The 16333-nt window shown below is 41.0% G+C and overlaps 1 protein-coding gene across 8 annotated transcripts in view; it reads right to left on the bottom strand.

Annotated features, from left to right (window-relative positions):
* Positions 1-9019: 9019 nt before the first annotated feature.
* TMEM225B (transmembrane protein 225B) overlaps positions 9020-16333 on the bottom strand; it is a 30342-nt gene continuing 23028 nt past the window's right edge. For 4 of the 8 annotated variants that reach the window (XM_087867645.1, XM_087867651.1, XM_087867653.1 and 1 more), the window contains one exon: positions 9186-9362. In XM_087867645.1, the coding sequence (XP_087723771.1) occupies positions 9326-9362 (37 nt within the window). In that variant the 3' untranslated portion in view covers positions 9186-9325. Of the gene's footprint in view, positions 9363-16333 lie in introns of all 8 variants that reach the window. The other 4 variants (XM_087867662.1, XM_045773925.2, XM_087867664.1 and 1 more) reach the window with 2 other exon arrangements.

Raw genomic sequence — 16333 nt, 5'->3', positions numbered from 1 at the left:
CGGCACCTCAGCTCAGATTTGAAGAGTGAGTTTTTAAAAAGTGAGTTGAGGGTCCCCAGTGAGTGTGGAGGGATTGACGGCATTCCCACACCACCTGGGCCACTCGAGCAGACGGTTAAACTAGGTATTTCGGTTGATAAGTTAAAGGCAATGGGAAGTCATGGAAAGGTATAAAGGCGGGAAGGGACACACTTTGGAAAGATGCTGCTGAGAACACTTTGAGAAAGACTGAGTAAGAGGGGAAGGAGGTGGACAAATGAGATGGCCGACTGTCACATAAAAAGAGGCTTATAAACTGTGGAAGGAGCCGAGATGCCCTTCAACAGATGAATGGATAAAGAAGATGCTCCATATATACAATGGAATATTACTCAGCCATCAGAAAGAATGATTACCCAACGTTTGCAGCAACATGGACAGGACTGGAGGAGATTATGCTAAGTGAAATAAGTCAAGCAGAGAAAGACGATTATCATATGGTTTCACTCATGTATGGAACATAAGAAATAGCAGGAAGATTGATAGGAGAAGGAAGGGAAGAATGAAGGGGGGTAAACAGAAGGGGGAATGAACCACGACAGACTATGGACTCTGGGAAACAAGCTAAGGGTTTCAGAGGGGAGGGGGCTGGGGGTTGGGCTAGCCTGGTGATGGGTATTAAGGAGGGCACTTATTGCATGAAGCACTGGGTGTTATACACAAACAAAGGTCATGGAACACTACAGCAAAAACTAATGATGTACTGTATGGTGACTAACATAACATAATAAAAATTAAAAAAAAAAAAAGAGGCTTAAAAAGGCAGTCCAGGAGAGAGAGGATGAGACAGACCTGGGGCAGTTGGTGAGACCAGAGATTGCAAGGAGTGATTTGATAGGAAACTTACTGGGGAAGTAAAATTGCCAAGGTTTGAGGACTGATTGGATCTGGAGGATGAGAGAGAAGGTGGAATAATTTAGTAAATGACCAAGACCACATATATCTACAAGAATGAACATTTAAAAAGCACACAACTGGTTGGTCATCTGGAAAGAGATAATGTTGGGTCCATACCTTATACCACGCCTCCAGGACCAAGTCCAGCTGGGCTCACAGGATCTCAAATTCTTTTATATTACAAATTACATGATCAATCCATCGTGGAAATAGTGTCAGATAGCCTCCATCCACTAACATGCACTGACATCTGAGAGGTATGAGGCAACTTTGTCATCCAGGGCCAAATGAAACTGCATTATTGCCTCAATCTGTCTGGGAAAACTGAGCCATTCCTAGTGATATCAAAAACCTTCCTTCAGCTTGCCATGAGAAGACAGGGAAGAGAACATTCTGGCAGAAGCAGGAGGAGATTGGATCAGATCAGAGGTTTCCAGGGCAGCTTTAGAGAAGAAAGGGGCTCCTCTGAATTGGGAAGAAAAGAATCAAAGATGAGTGATGGTCTAGGTTGGGGCTCAGCAAACTTTTTCTATGAAAGGCCACAAAGTAACTATCGTAGGTTTTGCTGGACACATTTTCACATATTCTTCATTATTGCAATCCTGTAAAAATGTCAAAGCCATGTTTAGCTCACAGCCAGTACTAGATTTGACACAAGGGCTGTAACTGGCTGATCCCTGAAGTAGATGGTTTTAAAATCATTCTACAGTTGGGTAGCGCAGTCGTTAAGCATCTGCCTTCGGCTCAGGGTGTGATCCCGGCATTCAGGGATCGAGTCCCACATTGGGCTCCTCGGCTGGGAGCCTGCTTCTTCCTCTCCCACTCCCCTGCTGTGTTCCCTCTCTCGCTGGCTGTCTCTCTGTCACATAAATAAATAAAATCTTTAAAAAATAAAATAAAATAAAATAAAATAAAATAATTCTACAGAGGTTTTTGAGGAGTTCATTCTCAGCCTCTTTTCCCAGTGATATTACCTGCTGAGAATGCATCGGACAATGATAGCCTTAAATAATGGAGTAAAAACTAAAATATCTATTGTGAGGTATAATGTAAGAAAAAATTGTAGGGGTGCCTGGGTGGCTCAGTCAGTTAAGTGTCTTCCTTCAGCTCAGGTCATGATCTCAGGGTCCTGGGATGGAGCCCCGAGTCGGGCTCCCTACTCAGCGGGGAGCCTGTTTCTCCCTCTCCCTCTACCCTTCCCCCCACTCGTGCTCTCTCTCCTTCTCTCTCTCAAATAAATAAAATCTTTCAGAAAAAAAGAAAAAATTGTGAGGTGAGTGAAAAGATCGTCAAGAAACAATGAACCACCCAAGTGAGATTGAAAGAAAACAAGTGACAGAATCAATCCACACAATTGTTTGTGCGATAGGGGGAAAATCTGCTTAAAACAAACAGGTGGATTAACCTAACATTGGGATTTGACATATGAGAGAATGCCAAGGCAGAGGGAATGAGGACTCTGGTGGGAGAAGTTTGTGTTGAGTGACCAGGAGTCCACTGAACGGAGAGGAGGAATGGAAACCAATAAGAACAAGGAGCAGCTGAGGAATCAGAAGTTGGGATGAAGCCATTAGCAGGTTCCAGAATTGTTACAGGCAAACTAAGCATAAAATGCATATCCTGTTTGCTTTCCATAAACAGAATCATGCTATATTCTATTGTGCACTTCGGTTTTATTCACTAACCAGCATATCTTTCCATATCTACACGTATTCATCTACCCTACTCTTTTTAATCAGCTGCATAATGTTCCAGTGCATGGATTCGCCATGACTTATGGACACTGGGTGGACTTTTAGGATGTTTCCAGCATTAGGATTTACCAGAAATCTAGAATGAACATAGTTATATGTTCCTGCACTTTTTGCAAATAAATCGAAGCATGAATTTCCATACGTGGAATTGCTGGGTCTAAAAGTTATATGCATTTGGAATTTTGTCGGCTACTGCCAAATTTTCCTGCAGAGTCTGCACTAATTTCCATTCCCACTGACAATGGGCCATTAACATTAATTTCCCCACAGAGAATCTCATCAATACTGGATGTTATCAAAGTTTTCTATCCACGCCAATCTGACGAGGGAAATAAATGATGCCCCAATTTTTCTTTTCTTTTCTTAATTATAAGGGAAGTCAATCATTCCTAACCACATTAGTTACTTGTATTTCTTTTTATGTGGACCGGCTATGTTTATCCTTCCCTCTGATTCTGTTAGGTAATTTATCTCTTTCTTATTGATATGTTTTTTGGACATTAAGAAAATTAGCCCCCCGGGGCGCCTGGGTAGCGCAGTCGTTAAAAGCGTCTGCCTTCGGCTCAGGGCGTGATCCTGGCGATCCGGGGTCGAGTCCCACGTCGGGCTCTTCCGCTATGAGCCTGCTTCTTCCTCTCCCACTCCCCCTGCTGTGTTCCCTCTCTCGCTGGCTGTCTCTCTGTCACATAAATAAATAAAATCTTTAAAAAAAAAAAAAAAAGAAAATTAGCCCTTTTCCAAATAGCTTGCAAATATTTTCCCATTTGTCTTTTTTTTTAAAGATTTATTTACTTATTTTAGAGAGAGAGAGAACAAGGGGAGGGGCAGAAGGAGAGGGAGAGAGAGAATCCTCAAGCAGACTCCATGCTGACCACAGAGCATGATGGAGGGCTCAATCCCAGGACCCTGAGATCATGACCTGAGCGGGAGGTAGATGCTTAACCAACTGAGCCACCAAGGCACCCTTCATTCATTTTTAAAAATCTCTGGGCCTTCCATATTCCCAATGGCTAGTAAGTTTTCCTCAGCACCATTTGTTGAAAGCTCTATTTTTTCCTTGTACAAAATTGTCTCTATGTTTGGACTCCTATTCTGTAATCTATCTGGATCCTGTGTCAGGACCTGCCAAATTGTTTAATAACCGCAGTTTTATACTTATCTTTTACATTTGGCAGAGCTTTTCTACGTCACTGGCCCTTCTTTCACATGATATAAAGAGAAGATTTTTGAAAAAAAAATAAGAACAGTAATCTGAAAACTGCAAAGGAAACCTGAAAAATTCCAACCTCATGCTCCTGGCCCTGAGAGATCAGAATATAACCAAAGGATTGCTAGGGAAATGGCAAAGTCAAAAAGAAGACAGATTTTCAGGGATGCTGAGCAAATGAAGGTATTTTTTTCCTAGCAAGGAATAGGTCACTGAATGAGTTGAGAGCATTGTGAGGGCCTGAGAGAAAAGAAGGGGGAAAGGGAGGGAGGACGGAAGAAAAAGACAGAGGGGCAGAGGGAGAGAGGAAAAAATTATCTGACAAAAGACATCACCTCTCTGGTTCTTTAATAAGAAAAATGGGTAGAATTATACCTGACCTGTCTTTAGCAAGACAAAATAAAATGGCAGATGTGAGAGTTGTTTTAGCATTAACTATAGAAGTGAAGGTTGCATGGGGTGCCTGGGTAGCTCAGTCGGTTGAGCAACTGACTCTTGATTTCAGCTCAGGTTCAGGGGGGAGTCAGCTTAAGATACTCTCTCTCCCTCTGCCCCTCAAGCGCCCCCCTCACTCTCTCTCTCAAATAAATAAATCTAAGAAGAAGTAGAAGGAGAAGGAGGAGGAGGAGGAGGAGGAGGAGGAGGGGGAGGAGGAGGAGAAGGAGAAAAGAAGAAGGGTGAGGGGGAGGAGGAGGGGGGAGGAGGAGGGAGAGGAGGGGGAGAAGGAGGGGGGAGGAGGATGGGGGAGGAGGAGGGGGAGGAGGATGGGGGAGGAGGAGGGGGAGGAGGATGGGGGAGGAGGAGGGGGAGGAGGATGGGGGAGGAGGAAGAGGGGGAAAGAGGAGGAGGAGGAGGGGAAGGGGAGGAGGAGGAGGGGAAGGGGAAGAGGAGGGAGAAGAAGAAGAAGAAGAAGGAGGAGGAGGAGGAGGAGGAGGGGAAGAAGAAGAGGAGGAGGAGGAGGAGGAGGAAGAAGAAGGGGAAATAATGAAGGTTATAGAAGTTCAAAGTGTTGATATGGACAGTTTGAGATATTTTATTTATTTATTTATTTAACCTTTAAAATTTAATATGAATTTTTGAATAGGTAAAACATTTACATGATCTGAGAGTCAAAATCATATAAAAAGTTACCCACAGAGAATTATTGCTCCTACCTCTGCCCACTCCTCCCAGCCCATTCCCTAATCTACCCCCATCTTCAAACATTTATTAGCTTACTGTATGGGCTTCAAGCATTTACTTGCAAATACTAATATTTGTATATTTTTCCCCATCTTCTCCCCATTTCTTTTTTTTTTTAAGATTTTATTTATTTATTTGACAGATAGAGACAGCCAGCGAGAGAGGGAACACAAGCAGGGGGAGTGGGAGAGGAAGAAGCAGGCTCACAGCGGAGGAGCCTGATGTGGGGCTCGATCTCACAACCCCGGGATCACGCCCCGAGCCGAAGGCAGACGCTTAACCGCTGTGCCACCCAGGCGCCCCCTTCTCCCCATCTCTTACATAAAAGGAACTACACCAGATACCTTGTATTTTTTTAAAGATTTTACTTTTTTTATTTGAGACAGAGAGAGCATGAGCGCACAGAGGCAGAGGGAGAGGGAGAAGCAGGCGCCCCGCTGAGCAGGGAGCCCAACGTGGGACTTGAGCTCCAGGACCCCAGGATCATGACCTGAGCTGAAGGCAGAGTGTAACCGACTGGAGCCACCCAGGGCCCCCAGATACCTTGTTTTTTAACATGTAATATGTCCTAGAAAATTTGCCATGTCAGTACACAGACATCTTTCTCACTTTTTTTTTTCTTAAGCTAGGGTGGATGTAACATAATTTAACACGTCCCCTGTTAATGGACGTTTGAGTTGCTCATTTGATGTGACAAATGCAGCACTTCGTATACCTGTACCTATATCAGTTTGAAACGTGTGTGCAGGTCTATCTGTCAGATAAATCATTAAACTGAGAATGTTAAAGCAGGAATGCTTCTGTAGTTTTGCACACATTGCAAGATTCCCCTTGGCAGGGGTTATGTCATTTTGCACTTCCCTCCGCAACATGTGACAGTGCCCGCCACCCCACACATTAGCCAACACAACGTTGCATCAAAATTTTGATTTTGGGGCGCCTGGGTGGCTCAGGCATTTAAGAGTCTGCCTTATGCTCAGTTCATGGGACAGAGCCCCGCCTCCGGCTCCCTGCTCAGCGGGGAATCTGCTTCTCCCTTGGGGGGAGGGGCGCTGCTCGTGTGCATGCACGGTCTCTTTCTCTCTCTGTCTCTCTCTCTCAAAAATAAATAAATAAAATCTTTAAAAAAAGAGAAACTTAAAACTCTAAAAAAAATTGCTTTTGCAGATCTCATGGGGAGAAATGGCATGGCGGTAGAGTTTTCTGTTTTTTGAAGACTTTGCACTTCTTTTCTTTTAATTTAACATATTAATAGCTATCTTAAAGTTTGTGTCCCCTAACCCCAATGCTTGGATGGTCATGGCATCTGCTTCTATGGGTTATTTTTTTTGTCTGAGTCGCATTTTTGCATGTCTGGCAATTTTCTATGGGATGTCGGTATTTGTGCATAAAGGAAATAAAAAGGCTCCAGGTCTTTCATGATAGGGATAGTGCTTCCTTCCAGAGTAACTGTGTGTTTCAATAAACAAACAAATGGGACTCCTGGGTGGCTCAGTATGTTAAGCATCTGCTTTGAGCATGTCCGATCCCATAGTCCTGGGATTAAGTCCCACAATGGGCTCCTTGCTCAGCAGGGAGCCTGCTGCTCCCCCTGCTTGTGCGCCTGCTCTCTCGCGCTCTCTCTCTCTCTGATAAATAAAATCTTTAAAAACAAACAAACAGACAAAGCACTGCCCCATCATGGAAGGAGTTGATCATTTTGTATCAATTGTCCCAAGTAAATGTTACTCCCTTTCAATAGAAAGTTAATCTACTTCAGGAAAATTTTCTTGCATTGTCATTAAATATCTGTTCTGTCCCTTTATTTCAGTCCCTTCCTCCAGTTTTACCCATCTTGAATCTCCTTTGCCTGTCTTTTATTGCTTCCGCTTTCCCGCTCAGCCTTTCGCTTCTTTCATTTCCTTCACTTTTACTGTCCTTATCCTTTGTGTCTCTTACTGTTCCAGCATCTGCCCTCTCTGGTGCTTCTTGGTAGTCTCCAATCCCCGACTTTTTCCGGTTCTTTCTTGAATTCTGTCCATTCTCATGTCATATTCTTGTTATCTGGTCTTCACCTTCTGTTCTTCTCTGAGTTCCTCTGATTCTGATTTGTGGGATTTTTTGTCCTCCTAGCTGCAATTGTTTCACTAATTTTTAAAATTTATCTTGGAATGTTGGGTTATAATTTTCCTCTAGTTTGTGGCAACACTTTTCTGGTGAGTTTTCTTCATATCCAGACTTTACAACTTCTCTATCCGTTTTTGTTGGTTTCTTTTTCAATAATAATACCTTTGATTGATACTGCTGTTTTACTCTTTTACTCGGATGAGTTTGGTTTTCCTGAACCAGCTCTTTGCACGAGGATCCTGTGGAAGGGAGTTAGGGCAGGAGAGCGTTCCCTGCTTCTCAGTGTGAGAATCCCTGTGTAGCCAGGATTCCTGGATTCTTACATCCTAACTTGATTCGGAGGGTTTATACTACCGTTCACCTTCTTTCCCCAAGCGATACTGTCACCCACCCTCCAAGGTGGTCTCTCTTTTAAAAAGTGGTACTTCCTTCAATCTTTCTTTTATAGACTCCCATGCACTTTCTGTGCCTTCTCTGCCTCCCCGACATATGTGGCCCCCCCACTGCACCCCTCACCCCCCTTTCTTCCCTATCCTGTTCATAGCCATTCCCTCTCAGGGTAGATCCTTCTCTGACATCTGAAGGTTAATATTTGCTAATTTTTTTAATTTGCCACCACTAGGGCCTCTACGTGTTCTCTGGAGCACCCCACTTTCCCCACCATGCCAGTCTCCCAGTTTGTGGCTTCCCATCCTGGTTCTGCTGGTTTAGTGTTTGGGGCCATAGGTACATATTCTAGAGTTCGTAAGTTTTCTCTATTCCTAGTTTCATTGATAATTATAGCTCCTGCATGGGGTTTTTTCTTGTTGTTTTTTAGGAGGAAAAGTGAGAAGACGAACTTCAGTGAGAAGAAGAAACTCTCAAGAATCCTTTTGGAGAGAAATGTAATAAGAAACTAAAAACAATCTAAAAACACCGAGTGACTGTGTTTAAGTGTGTATGTCTGAGCTTCTCTGCTTGGGTGTGAGCGTCTGGAGAACAGGAAATGACCCCCATGGTGCACTGCACAAGGTCACCTTTAACAAACACTGGCTCAGAGTCCCAACAAAGCCCACCTGACCCTCGCCATCACATGCCTCCATCACATGCCCGTCCAGAAAGACACACAGCTCCCCGTACTTGTTTCTGAAGTTGCACTGCTTAAGTTATAAGAGCTTTTGGCACCTATGTGTTCGCTAGAGAGCTAAGTGGGGAGGCGTTGCTGGTGGGTATTGTTCAGATGAAGGTGGATATGAAGCCAGCAGAGGGCTTGGATCACTGGTCTAGCCCCACTACTGCCCGGAAGCATTCGTACTTCCCAGCTACACCCATCCTAGCTGGGGACCTGAGAGCCCCCCAGTCTGTAAGCACCCTCAGGACAGTGAAGGCGGGGCACATTAGAGATGCCCCTGGCTCTAGTGAGAGGATGGAACACCCATTGTTGGTTGGCTAACTTGCTTCTGCTTTCCCCCGGGGGGGGGGGTGGGGGGGGACAGACCCACGAGACTCAGACTTCCAGACCTGGGGGCTCAATCCTGAGAAGCATTCACCTTTAACCACTCCCAACCCTTCCCTCCAACACATACTTAAGTGTCCTGTACTAAGTCACACCTTTGTCTGGGGACATCACTTTCTTTTTAATGTCACTAACTCAAACACACTTCGTTGGGTTTATGTTCTGTTCGGTTTTTGTTTTACAAAAGCTTACTTCACTTGATCATTTTGTCATATTCCTTCCTCCCCTGCTGTCCTCCAGGCTGTTTTTCTGAGGTTTGGATTAACAGACAGTAGTTCTTCTATTGAAAACACCTGCAAAAAAAAACCCCAAAAAACAAAGCATTCAGGAAACACAGAATAATTCAAAAACAATTTTAATAAATTGCAAATACAAGCAAGACAGAATCACTGTGAGTACGGGGAAGGGGAGCACCGATCTGACTCAGGAAGCTCATGAGAAGCGGCAGAGACCGGCTGCCCCTTCAGCCTCCACGCCCCCCGCATTCACACAGCTGACACTCTCTCGGACTAGATTATCGTTTCTTCCTTCAGCAGTGTCTCCTTTTGTATTGAGCTCAGGTCTCCTCCCAAACTCTCCAGATTCTCCAGGTGTGGGACCCCTTGGGTCTCCTCGATACTCCGGGAATTGGGCAGCCAATGGCAGCTAAAGCAGGCTGTTTCTTGAAAGAGGCAGACGGCACCTGGGTAACAGCGAAAGTTCGGCTCAGGTTAGAGAGTGAGCTCAGGGACTCCCTCCTCGAATGTGACCCCCTCTGGCCTGCACCCGCTCTCCCTAGTTCTCCCCTCCAACACAGAGTATTACAGAGATAGACGGAAAACAGAATGCATCACATGGCAAGGCATACAAATAGACGGATAAACTCACAGAACCATAGGCAGTGCTGGAAGGCATCTTAGCAACTGGCTATTAATAGGTAAGAAAACAAGGTGTAAGAGAGGAAGGTCAAGCACAAAACCCAGCCTTCTTGATGCCCAACCCAAGACCCCCAGTAAAGTAAAAGAAAGAAAAAAGAGAACCGATGTCATAAAACAAATGGAGATATCTTTTTTTTTTTTAAGATTTTATTTGACAGAGAGAGAGAGATGGCCAGCAAGAGAGGGAACACAAACAGGGGGAGTGGGAGAGGAAGAAGCAGGCTCCCAGTGGAGGAGCCCGATGGGGCGCTTGATCCCAGGACCCCGGGATCACGCCCTCAGCTGAAGGCAGACGCTTAACGACTGAGCCACCCAGGCGCCCCACAAATGGAGATATCTTGAGTGAATAATAAATGCTGTATTAAGGTTGAGGCTAAGAGAAAGAACAACTTCCCTGTTCAGCACAATAGCAGACTACATACTCTCCCACTAAAAACCACAAAAATTCTATATAAGATATTTCTTCAAAAACCTATTTCTAAATACATCGTCAAACTGGCATCAGGGTAAGGCATTCTTAGGAGCAAAACCCTAGTGAAAACAGAAACCTAGAGAGTTTAAGCAAGCACACAATTGGCCTTCACCTTGGAGACATATCCTCAACCCAGGTGACCCTGAGTTTCCATTCTGTTGGCCATTTGGGACACAAAATGAGAGGAAAAGCCCCAGGCCTGCTCAAGATAAGGAATCTAACCAGGGTCTGCCATATGAAGCTAGAACTTCAAAGTTACCTGTACTGACTAAGAATTCATAAACAGAGGCTAGCTGTTCTGTGGGTCTGCAACTAACTTCACAACACCAATTGCAATCCTTGGCTAGTTGTGCACCCAAGCAACAAGCAGAACCAAATGTAAATACCTTTTTGAAAAAACACTTTAAATACAGGCCTCTGATGGGTATGTAGGAGGGCACGTATTTCATGGTGCACTGGGTGTTACATGCAAATAATGAATCATGGAACATTACAGCAAAAACTAAGGATATACTGTATGGCGACTAACATAACATAATACAAAATGATTATTAAAAATAAATAAATAAATACAGGCCTCGAAGAATTATTAAAAATAAATAAATAAATAAATAAATAAATAAATAAATAAATAAATACAGGCCTCGAAGAATTTCTACCCGAAAAAAAAAATTCCAAGGAAAATGAATTCACAAACATACAAGAAACAAGACACCACAAGCAGGAGCCTGCAAAAAACAGCAGCCAAAGGACTCATTCAGTTGTTAAGCTTATAAGGCACAGAATGCAAAGTATGCTTAACTAAATGTATAATAAAAATATATTTAGAGAATAGATTAAAAATATAAGTAAGGAAAAAGAGTATAAAGATAACACGAATTAAGGGAAAATATAATTTCCAGTTATAAAACCAGATTGACTGAAATAAAAATGTAATGAACGGGTGAAGCGGCCAAACAGACACAGCTGGAAAGTGAGCGGATGAAACAGAAGACACATCTACGTAAGTTACTCCGAATGCAGTCCAGGAAGACGAAGAGACGGAAAGTATGAAAAGAGAGAGAGAGAGACAGACAGACAGACAGACATAGGATGGAGTGACAAAGTCTAACAGATGTCTTCCTGGAGTTCCACAAAGGAAAGAAAAGAGAAGGAAAGAATATGGAGATAAAAAAAGAGATTAAAATGGTTGAGAAATTCTGAAGGACATCACTCCTCAGACTTAGTTCACACCACAAGTCATAACACAAAAATTCACACCCTGTAAAGTACCAAAGAAAGTCTGAGAGAAAACAAAGATTGCTTCAAAAAGAATGATATTTTTAGAGTCAACAACAATGGAATGGAAGTGGTAAAATAATAATAATAGAATAATATCTTGAATGCTTGGGGATACTGTCAACTTAAAAATGTAAGTTCAGCAAAACCAATTTTAATAAACAAAAATGAAAGGAAGACAATTTCATACAAACAAAATGTGAGAGTGTATCTCTAACTGTCCCTGACTAAAACCCGTTATAAAGGATGTATTTCAGGCAGAAGGACTGAGAAGGTTTGATGAGCAACTAAATTGGTAAATATGTGGGTAAATTTAAACCAATGAATATCAAATGCATAAAATAAAAATGTCAAATATATAGAATTAAAAAGAAAACAGAAGAAACTAAAATGTGAAAAATAGCATATAAATTGGGAAGGCATTACCTTGTATTATTTATAAAGAGACTAAATATGTTGATGAACTCTCAACTTTGTTTAGTAAGCATGTTAAAATGTCAACAGTAGCTCCTACAAGAATACAAATAGACTGCATAACTTCCAAACTAAAGAGGGGGAAAATGTAATGAGAATTCTATCAATAAAAGTCAATCAATTGAAAGCAAGGCAAGAGAGGTGGGGGTTGGGGAGCAGAAAAAACTGAAAGCAAAAAGTAAGGTGGTAGGAAAAAATATAAATATATCTGTAGTCACAAAAAATGTAAATGAATAATAAATGTTCCAGTTAAAAGACAAAGATTATAGGGGCGCCTGGGTAGCGCAGTCGTTAAAGCGTCTGCCTTTGGCTCAGGGCGTGATCCTGGCGTACCGGGATCGAGTCCCACATCAGGCTCCTCCGCTATGAGCCTGCTTCTTCCTCTCCCACTCCCCCTGCTGTGTTCCCTCTCTCACTGGCTGTCTCTCTGTCACATAAATAAATAAAATCTTTAAAAAAAAAAAAAAAGACAAAGATTATAAAACTAGATGAAAAAAAATACAATCCTAAGCTATGTGTCACATATAAGTAGATTAGAAAGATATATAACAGGCAAATACTAAACTAAAGAATATACAGTAGCCAGAGTAATATCAGATAAAACAGACTTTCACAAAAGGGATTATTAGAAATAAAAAGGATCACAGCATGCACAACGATTACAAGTTCAATTCACCAGTACAACAGAACAATTCTTTTTTTCTGCCTTTAAAATAATTTTATACATAATTTTCCCAATTTGCTCACCCCCCCCAGTTAATAGAGCATGAATGGCCCTCCACATCAACACATAAAGATTTACTATACTTCTTAACAGCTACGTAGTACTTCATTACGTGAATGTAATGTAATTTTATACATTTCCCTTCCTTAGATAATGCTGCAGAGAACATTCTGGTATTTCCCCATACTTGTGCTAGTATTTCCATTTCATTGTGTTTTGAAAGGCTTTCTCGGTAGCTTTATTTTATTATTATTATTATTTTTTAAAGATTTTATTTATTTATTTATTTATTTATTTCACAGAGACAGCCAGTGAGAGAGGGAACACAGCAAGGGGAGTGGGAGAGGAAGAAGCAGGCTCCCAGAGGAGGAGCCTGATGTGGGGCTCGATCCCATAACGCCAGGATCACGCCCTGAGCCGAAGGCAGACGCTGTGCCACCCAGGCGCCCCTCACTTTTTATTTGTTAAACTGGAAACTACATTAGCGTCAACAAATGTACTGATGAGCAGTGGTGAGCAAAACCTTGCTTAGGTTCTAGAAAGGAGAGAAATAATTCACGTCCTCAAAAAGCCTTGCAATCTGTTTGAAAAGATAGATCCACATTCACAGCCACAGAGATTTGCGCTGCTATATAAACTTAAATTCAGCCTAAACTCTCTTATGTTGCTGAGAAGGAAAGGGGAAAAACAGTGAATAACCAAGCTGGTTCCTATTTCAATACAATAAGACAGGAAGCTTCAGTTTTTCTGACAAGTTGAACCTTTCTCCCTGCTTCATCATCAAGTAGAAGGTACCTTCCTGCTCAGTAGCTTTAATTGGTAGACTTTCTTTCTGCATGTTGAACTGAAATCTGTCTACCTGTGAATTTCTCTGCTGCTGCCACTCCTTTGATGTGGTTTTCTACTTCACTGTGAGCGCAAGTCTAGGCTTATAAAAATTTGTGAATACAATTTCATTATACATATATTTGTCTCTTTTACTGGTAGACTTGAACGCACATGTTTTCTTGCTTTAGCCTTGAAGCAAGTATGATGCAATTAAAACGTGAGTTGACTTTGTTAATACCTAAATTTCTTGAAAGGTATGCTTTTGTAGGAGACTGTGGTTTTGTGGACCTTTTCACATTGCTTCAATTCTGTTTCTGGCCTGAGAGACGCCAAAGACATTGGTGCGTTCTGGGGTAGAGCGTTAGGCTGTGCGTTAGGCTGTCATGAAGCTGCTTATGAAGACAGTTGAGAGGAGTTTTGCAGGGAAAAATCAAGAGAAATTTCCCAAATATGTGTGAGCTCCGCCCCTCTGAAACTGGCATCTGAATCCGTCAGGAATAGTTCCTGCCACGTTAAGTTGGAAGCAATGAGAAAGGAAAACAGGGCATATACATGAATGAGATGGAGAACGGCCTATAGGAAGTAGGTTCTATTGTACTTTTTTTCCAGCTTTTTAAAATTAATGTAATTTTCTTTATTTAAAAAATATACTTGGATATCTTTATCATTTCTATTTTTCAAAACACAAATTCATTCTTTTCAGCTATTATTTTAATTTTTTTATTGTGGTAAGCATACCTAACATGAGATCTACCTACTTAGCAAATTTGTAAGTGGACAGTACAGTATTGTCAACTGTAGGCATTACGTTGTGCAGCTCGTCTTTAGAACGTATTTATCTTGAAGAACTGAGACATTATATCCATCAAACAACAACTCATTTCGCCCTCCTGGCCCCTGGCAACTACCATTCTACTCGGCTTCTATGACTTTGACTATTTCGGTCATCTCCTATCATGCAATCATGCAGTATTTGTCTTTCTGTGACCAGCTTAAAGTAGAACAATTCTGAATCAAGATTAGAACAATATAATAAATAAGCTTGATCTAATGTTTACAAATGAAAAGTTGCATTCGACATAAAACATGAAAATGGACCTCAAACTAGGCTATAAAACAAGTCTCAATAAATCTGAACACATTAGGATTATACACCCCATGATCTTTCATCACATTGAAATTAAGTTAAAATCATTAACACGATACAATAAAAAAATTATATGCTTGGAAATTTAAAAGTATACTTTAAAATAACTCACAGAGCAAAAAAATCATAAGGGGAACTAGAAATTTGAAATAGAACAATAACATAAAATACTGCATATGAAAATGGGAGCTGCAAATAAAGCAATTCTTACAGGTGAATTAAAGCTTTAGTTGCCTACTTAGAAAAGAAGAAGCAGGGGTGCCTGGGTGGCTCAGTCAGTTAAGCATCTGCCTTCAGCTCAGGTCATGATCCTGGAGTCCCCAGAGAGAGCCCTGCATTGGGCTCCCTGCTAAGCGGGGAGTCTGCTTCTCCCTCTGCCCCTCACCCCTCTCATGCTCTCTCTCTCAAATAAATAAAATTAAAAAAAAAAAAAAGAAGTAAGCAATAAGTTTAGATCCTAACTTAAGAAGCAAGAAAAGGAATAGCAGAATAAATCAAAGAAGTAGTAGGGAGGGAAGTTCAAAATAAGAGGCAAAAATTAAATAGAAAACAAACATAAAATATGAAGGTTCAAGAAAGCTAAACCGTGGTTCTTTGGAAGACTAAAAATGTGGTAAACCTCTGACAAACTGGCAATGAAAAAAGAGAAATTAAGTATAAAAAAAAGAAGCATATAACTACAGATGCATCACAAAATAAAGTTAAAAAAGAAAACATTTCAAGTACTTTATGTCAATAAATCTCAAAGTTTAGACAAAATGTATAAACTTATAGAAATACATAAATTACAAAACTAACTCAAGAAGAAATAAAATACCTGAATAATCCTATAGTCATTAAAAGAAACAATGATAAGCTTAAAATTCTCCCACAGAGAAATACCATGCTCCTTCTACAGACAAGCTTAGTTATACAATTAATTACTTAAAATGGTAAAAATAAATGAACCTTAGAGTTCCTGGTATTAACATGGAGGTTATACTGTTGTATAAACACAGTATGATTATTCAAAGTTTTAAAACAAGCAAAATTAAGTAATAATATTGTTTAAAGATAAATATGTGTGTAGTAAATATGATTATCACAAACTTCAGAATAATCAGTTCCTGAGGGACAAGAGGACGCGATCAGGAAAATCCACATGGTTGAGAGGAGGGAAAACTTGAAAGATACTTAATATTCTACCATATTTCATCAATGTTGACAAGCCCACTGTTTTCACATTTCTGGAATAAGGATGTGCCTTACAAGCTACAGCACCTTATAATTAATTATTCTTGGCATCCTTTTTTCTTTCTCGGTGATACATAAATGAGAATGTAACTTACAAACAACGGATTCCATGAAAATAATGGCTAGTTCTTAAACTATATGGTGGAAATGGGCATACGGTTGATTTTTAATTACCTATCTCATATATTATAAATATTTTTATATATTCACTGTATAATAAAATCAAGTTAAAATAGATTATGTCATGGGTCAGGTTAATAGAGCAGGAAGATTCAGAAAAAAGGACAAAATTAGGATTGAGGGCTTAGACGGTGATGGTATATAAAGATAAGACGGTAAGGTGAAGGTGAGGTGAATAAGATCAGAAATTCCAAGACAGAGACAGAGATAGGCATAGAAACCTGTAGGAGTCCAGACAGAATAAGACAGAATACGAAATCTGGAGGTTGGTTCTAAAATCAAGGAGGACTAGGATGAGAGATAGGGCTGAGGCTCTAGAGAAGTGCTGTTCAGTAGAACTTTCTGCAATGATAGAAATCTCTACATCTGCACATTTAATATGGCAGCTTCTAGATACATA

The sequence above is a fragment of the Ursus americanus genome, chromosome 2 (genome assembly GCF_024610735.1).
Source record: "Ursus americanus isolate L20-20 chromosome 2, mUrsAme1.1.p, whole genome shotgun sequence".
NCBI lineage: Eukaryota > Metazoa > Chordata > Mammalia > Carnivora > Ursidae > Ursus > Ursus americanus.
The sequence above is the reverse complement of the archived record's forward strand: the minus strand, read 5'-3'. Positions and strand labels throughout refer to the sequence as shown.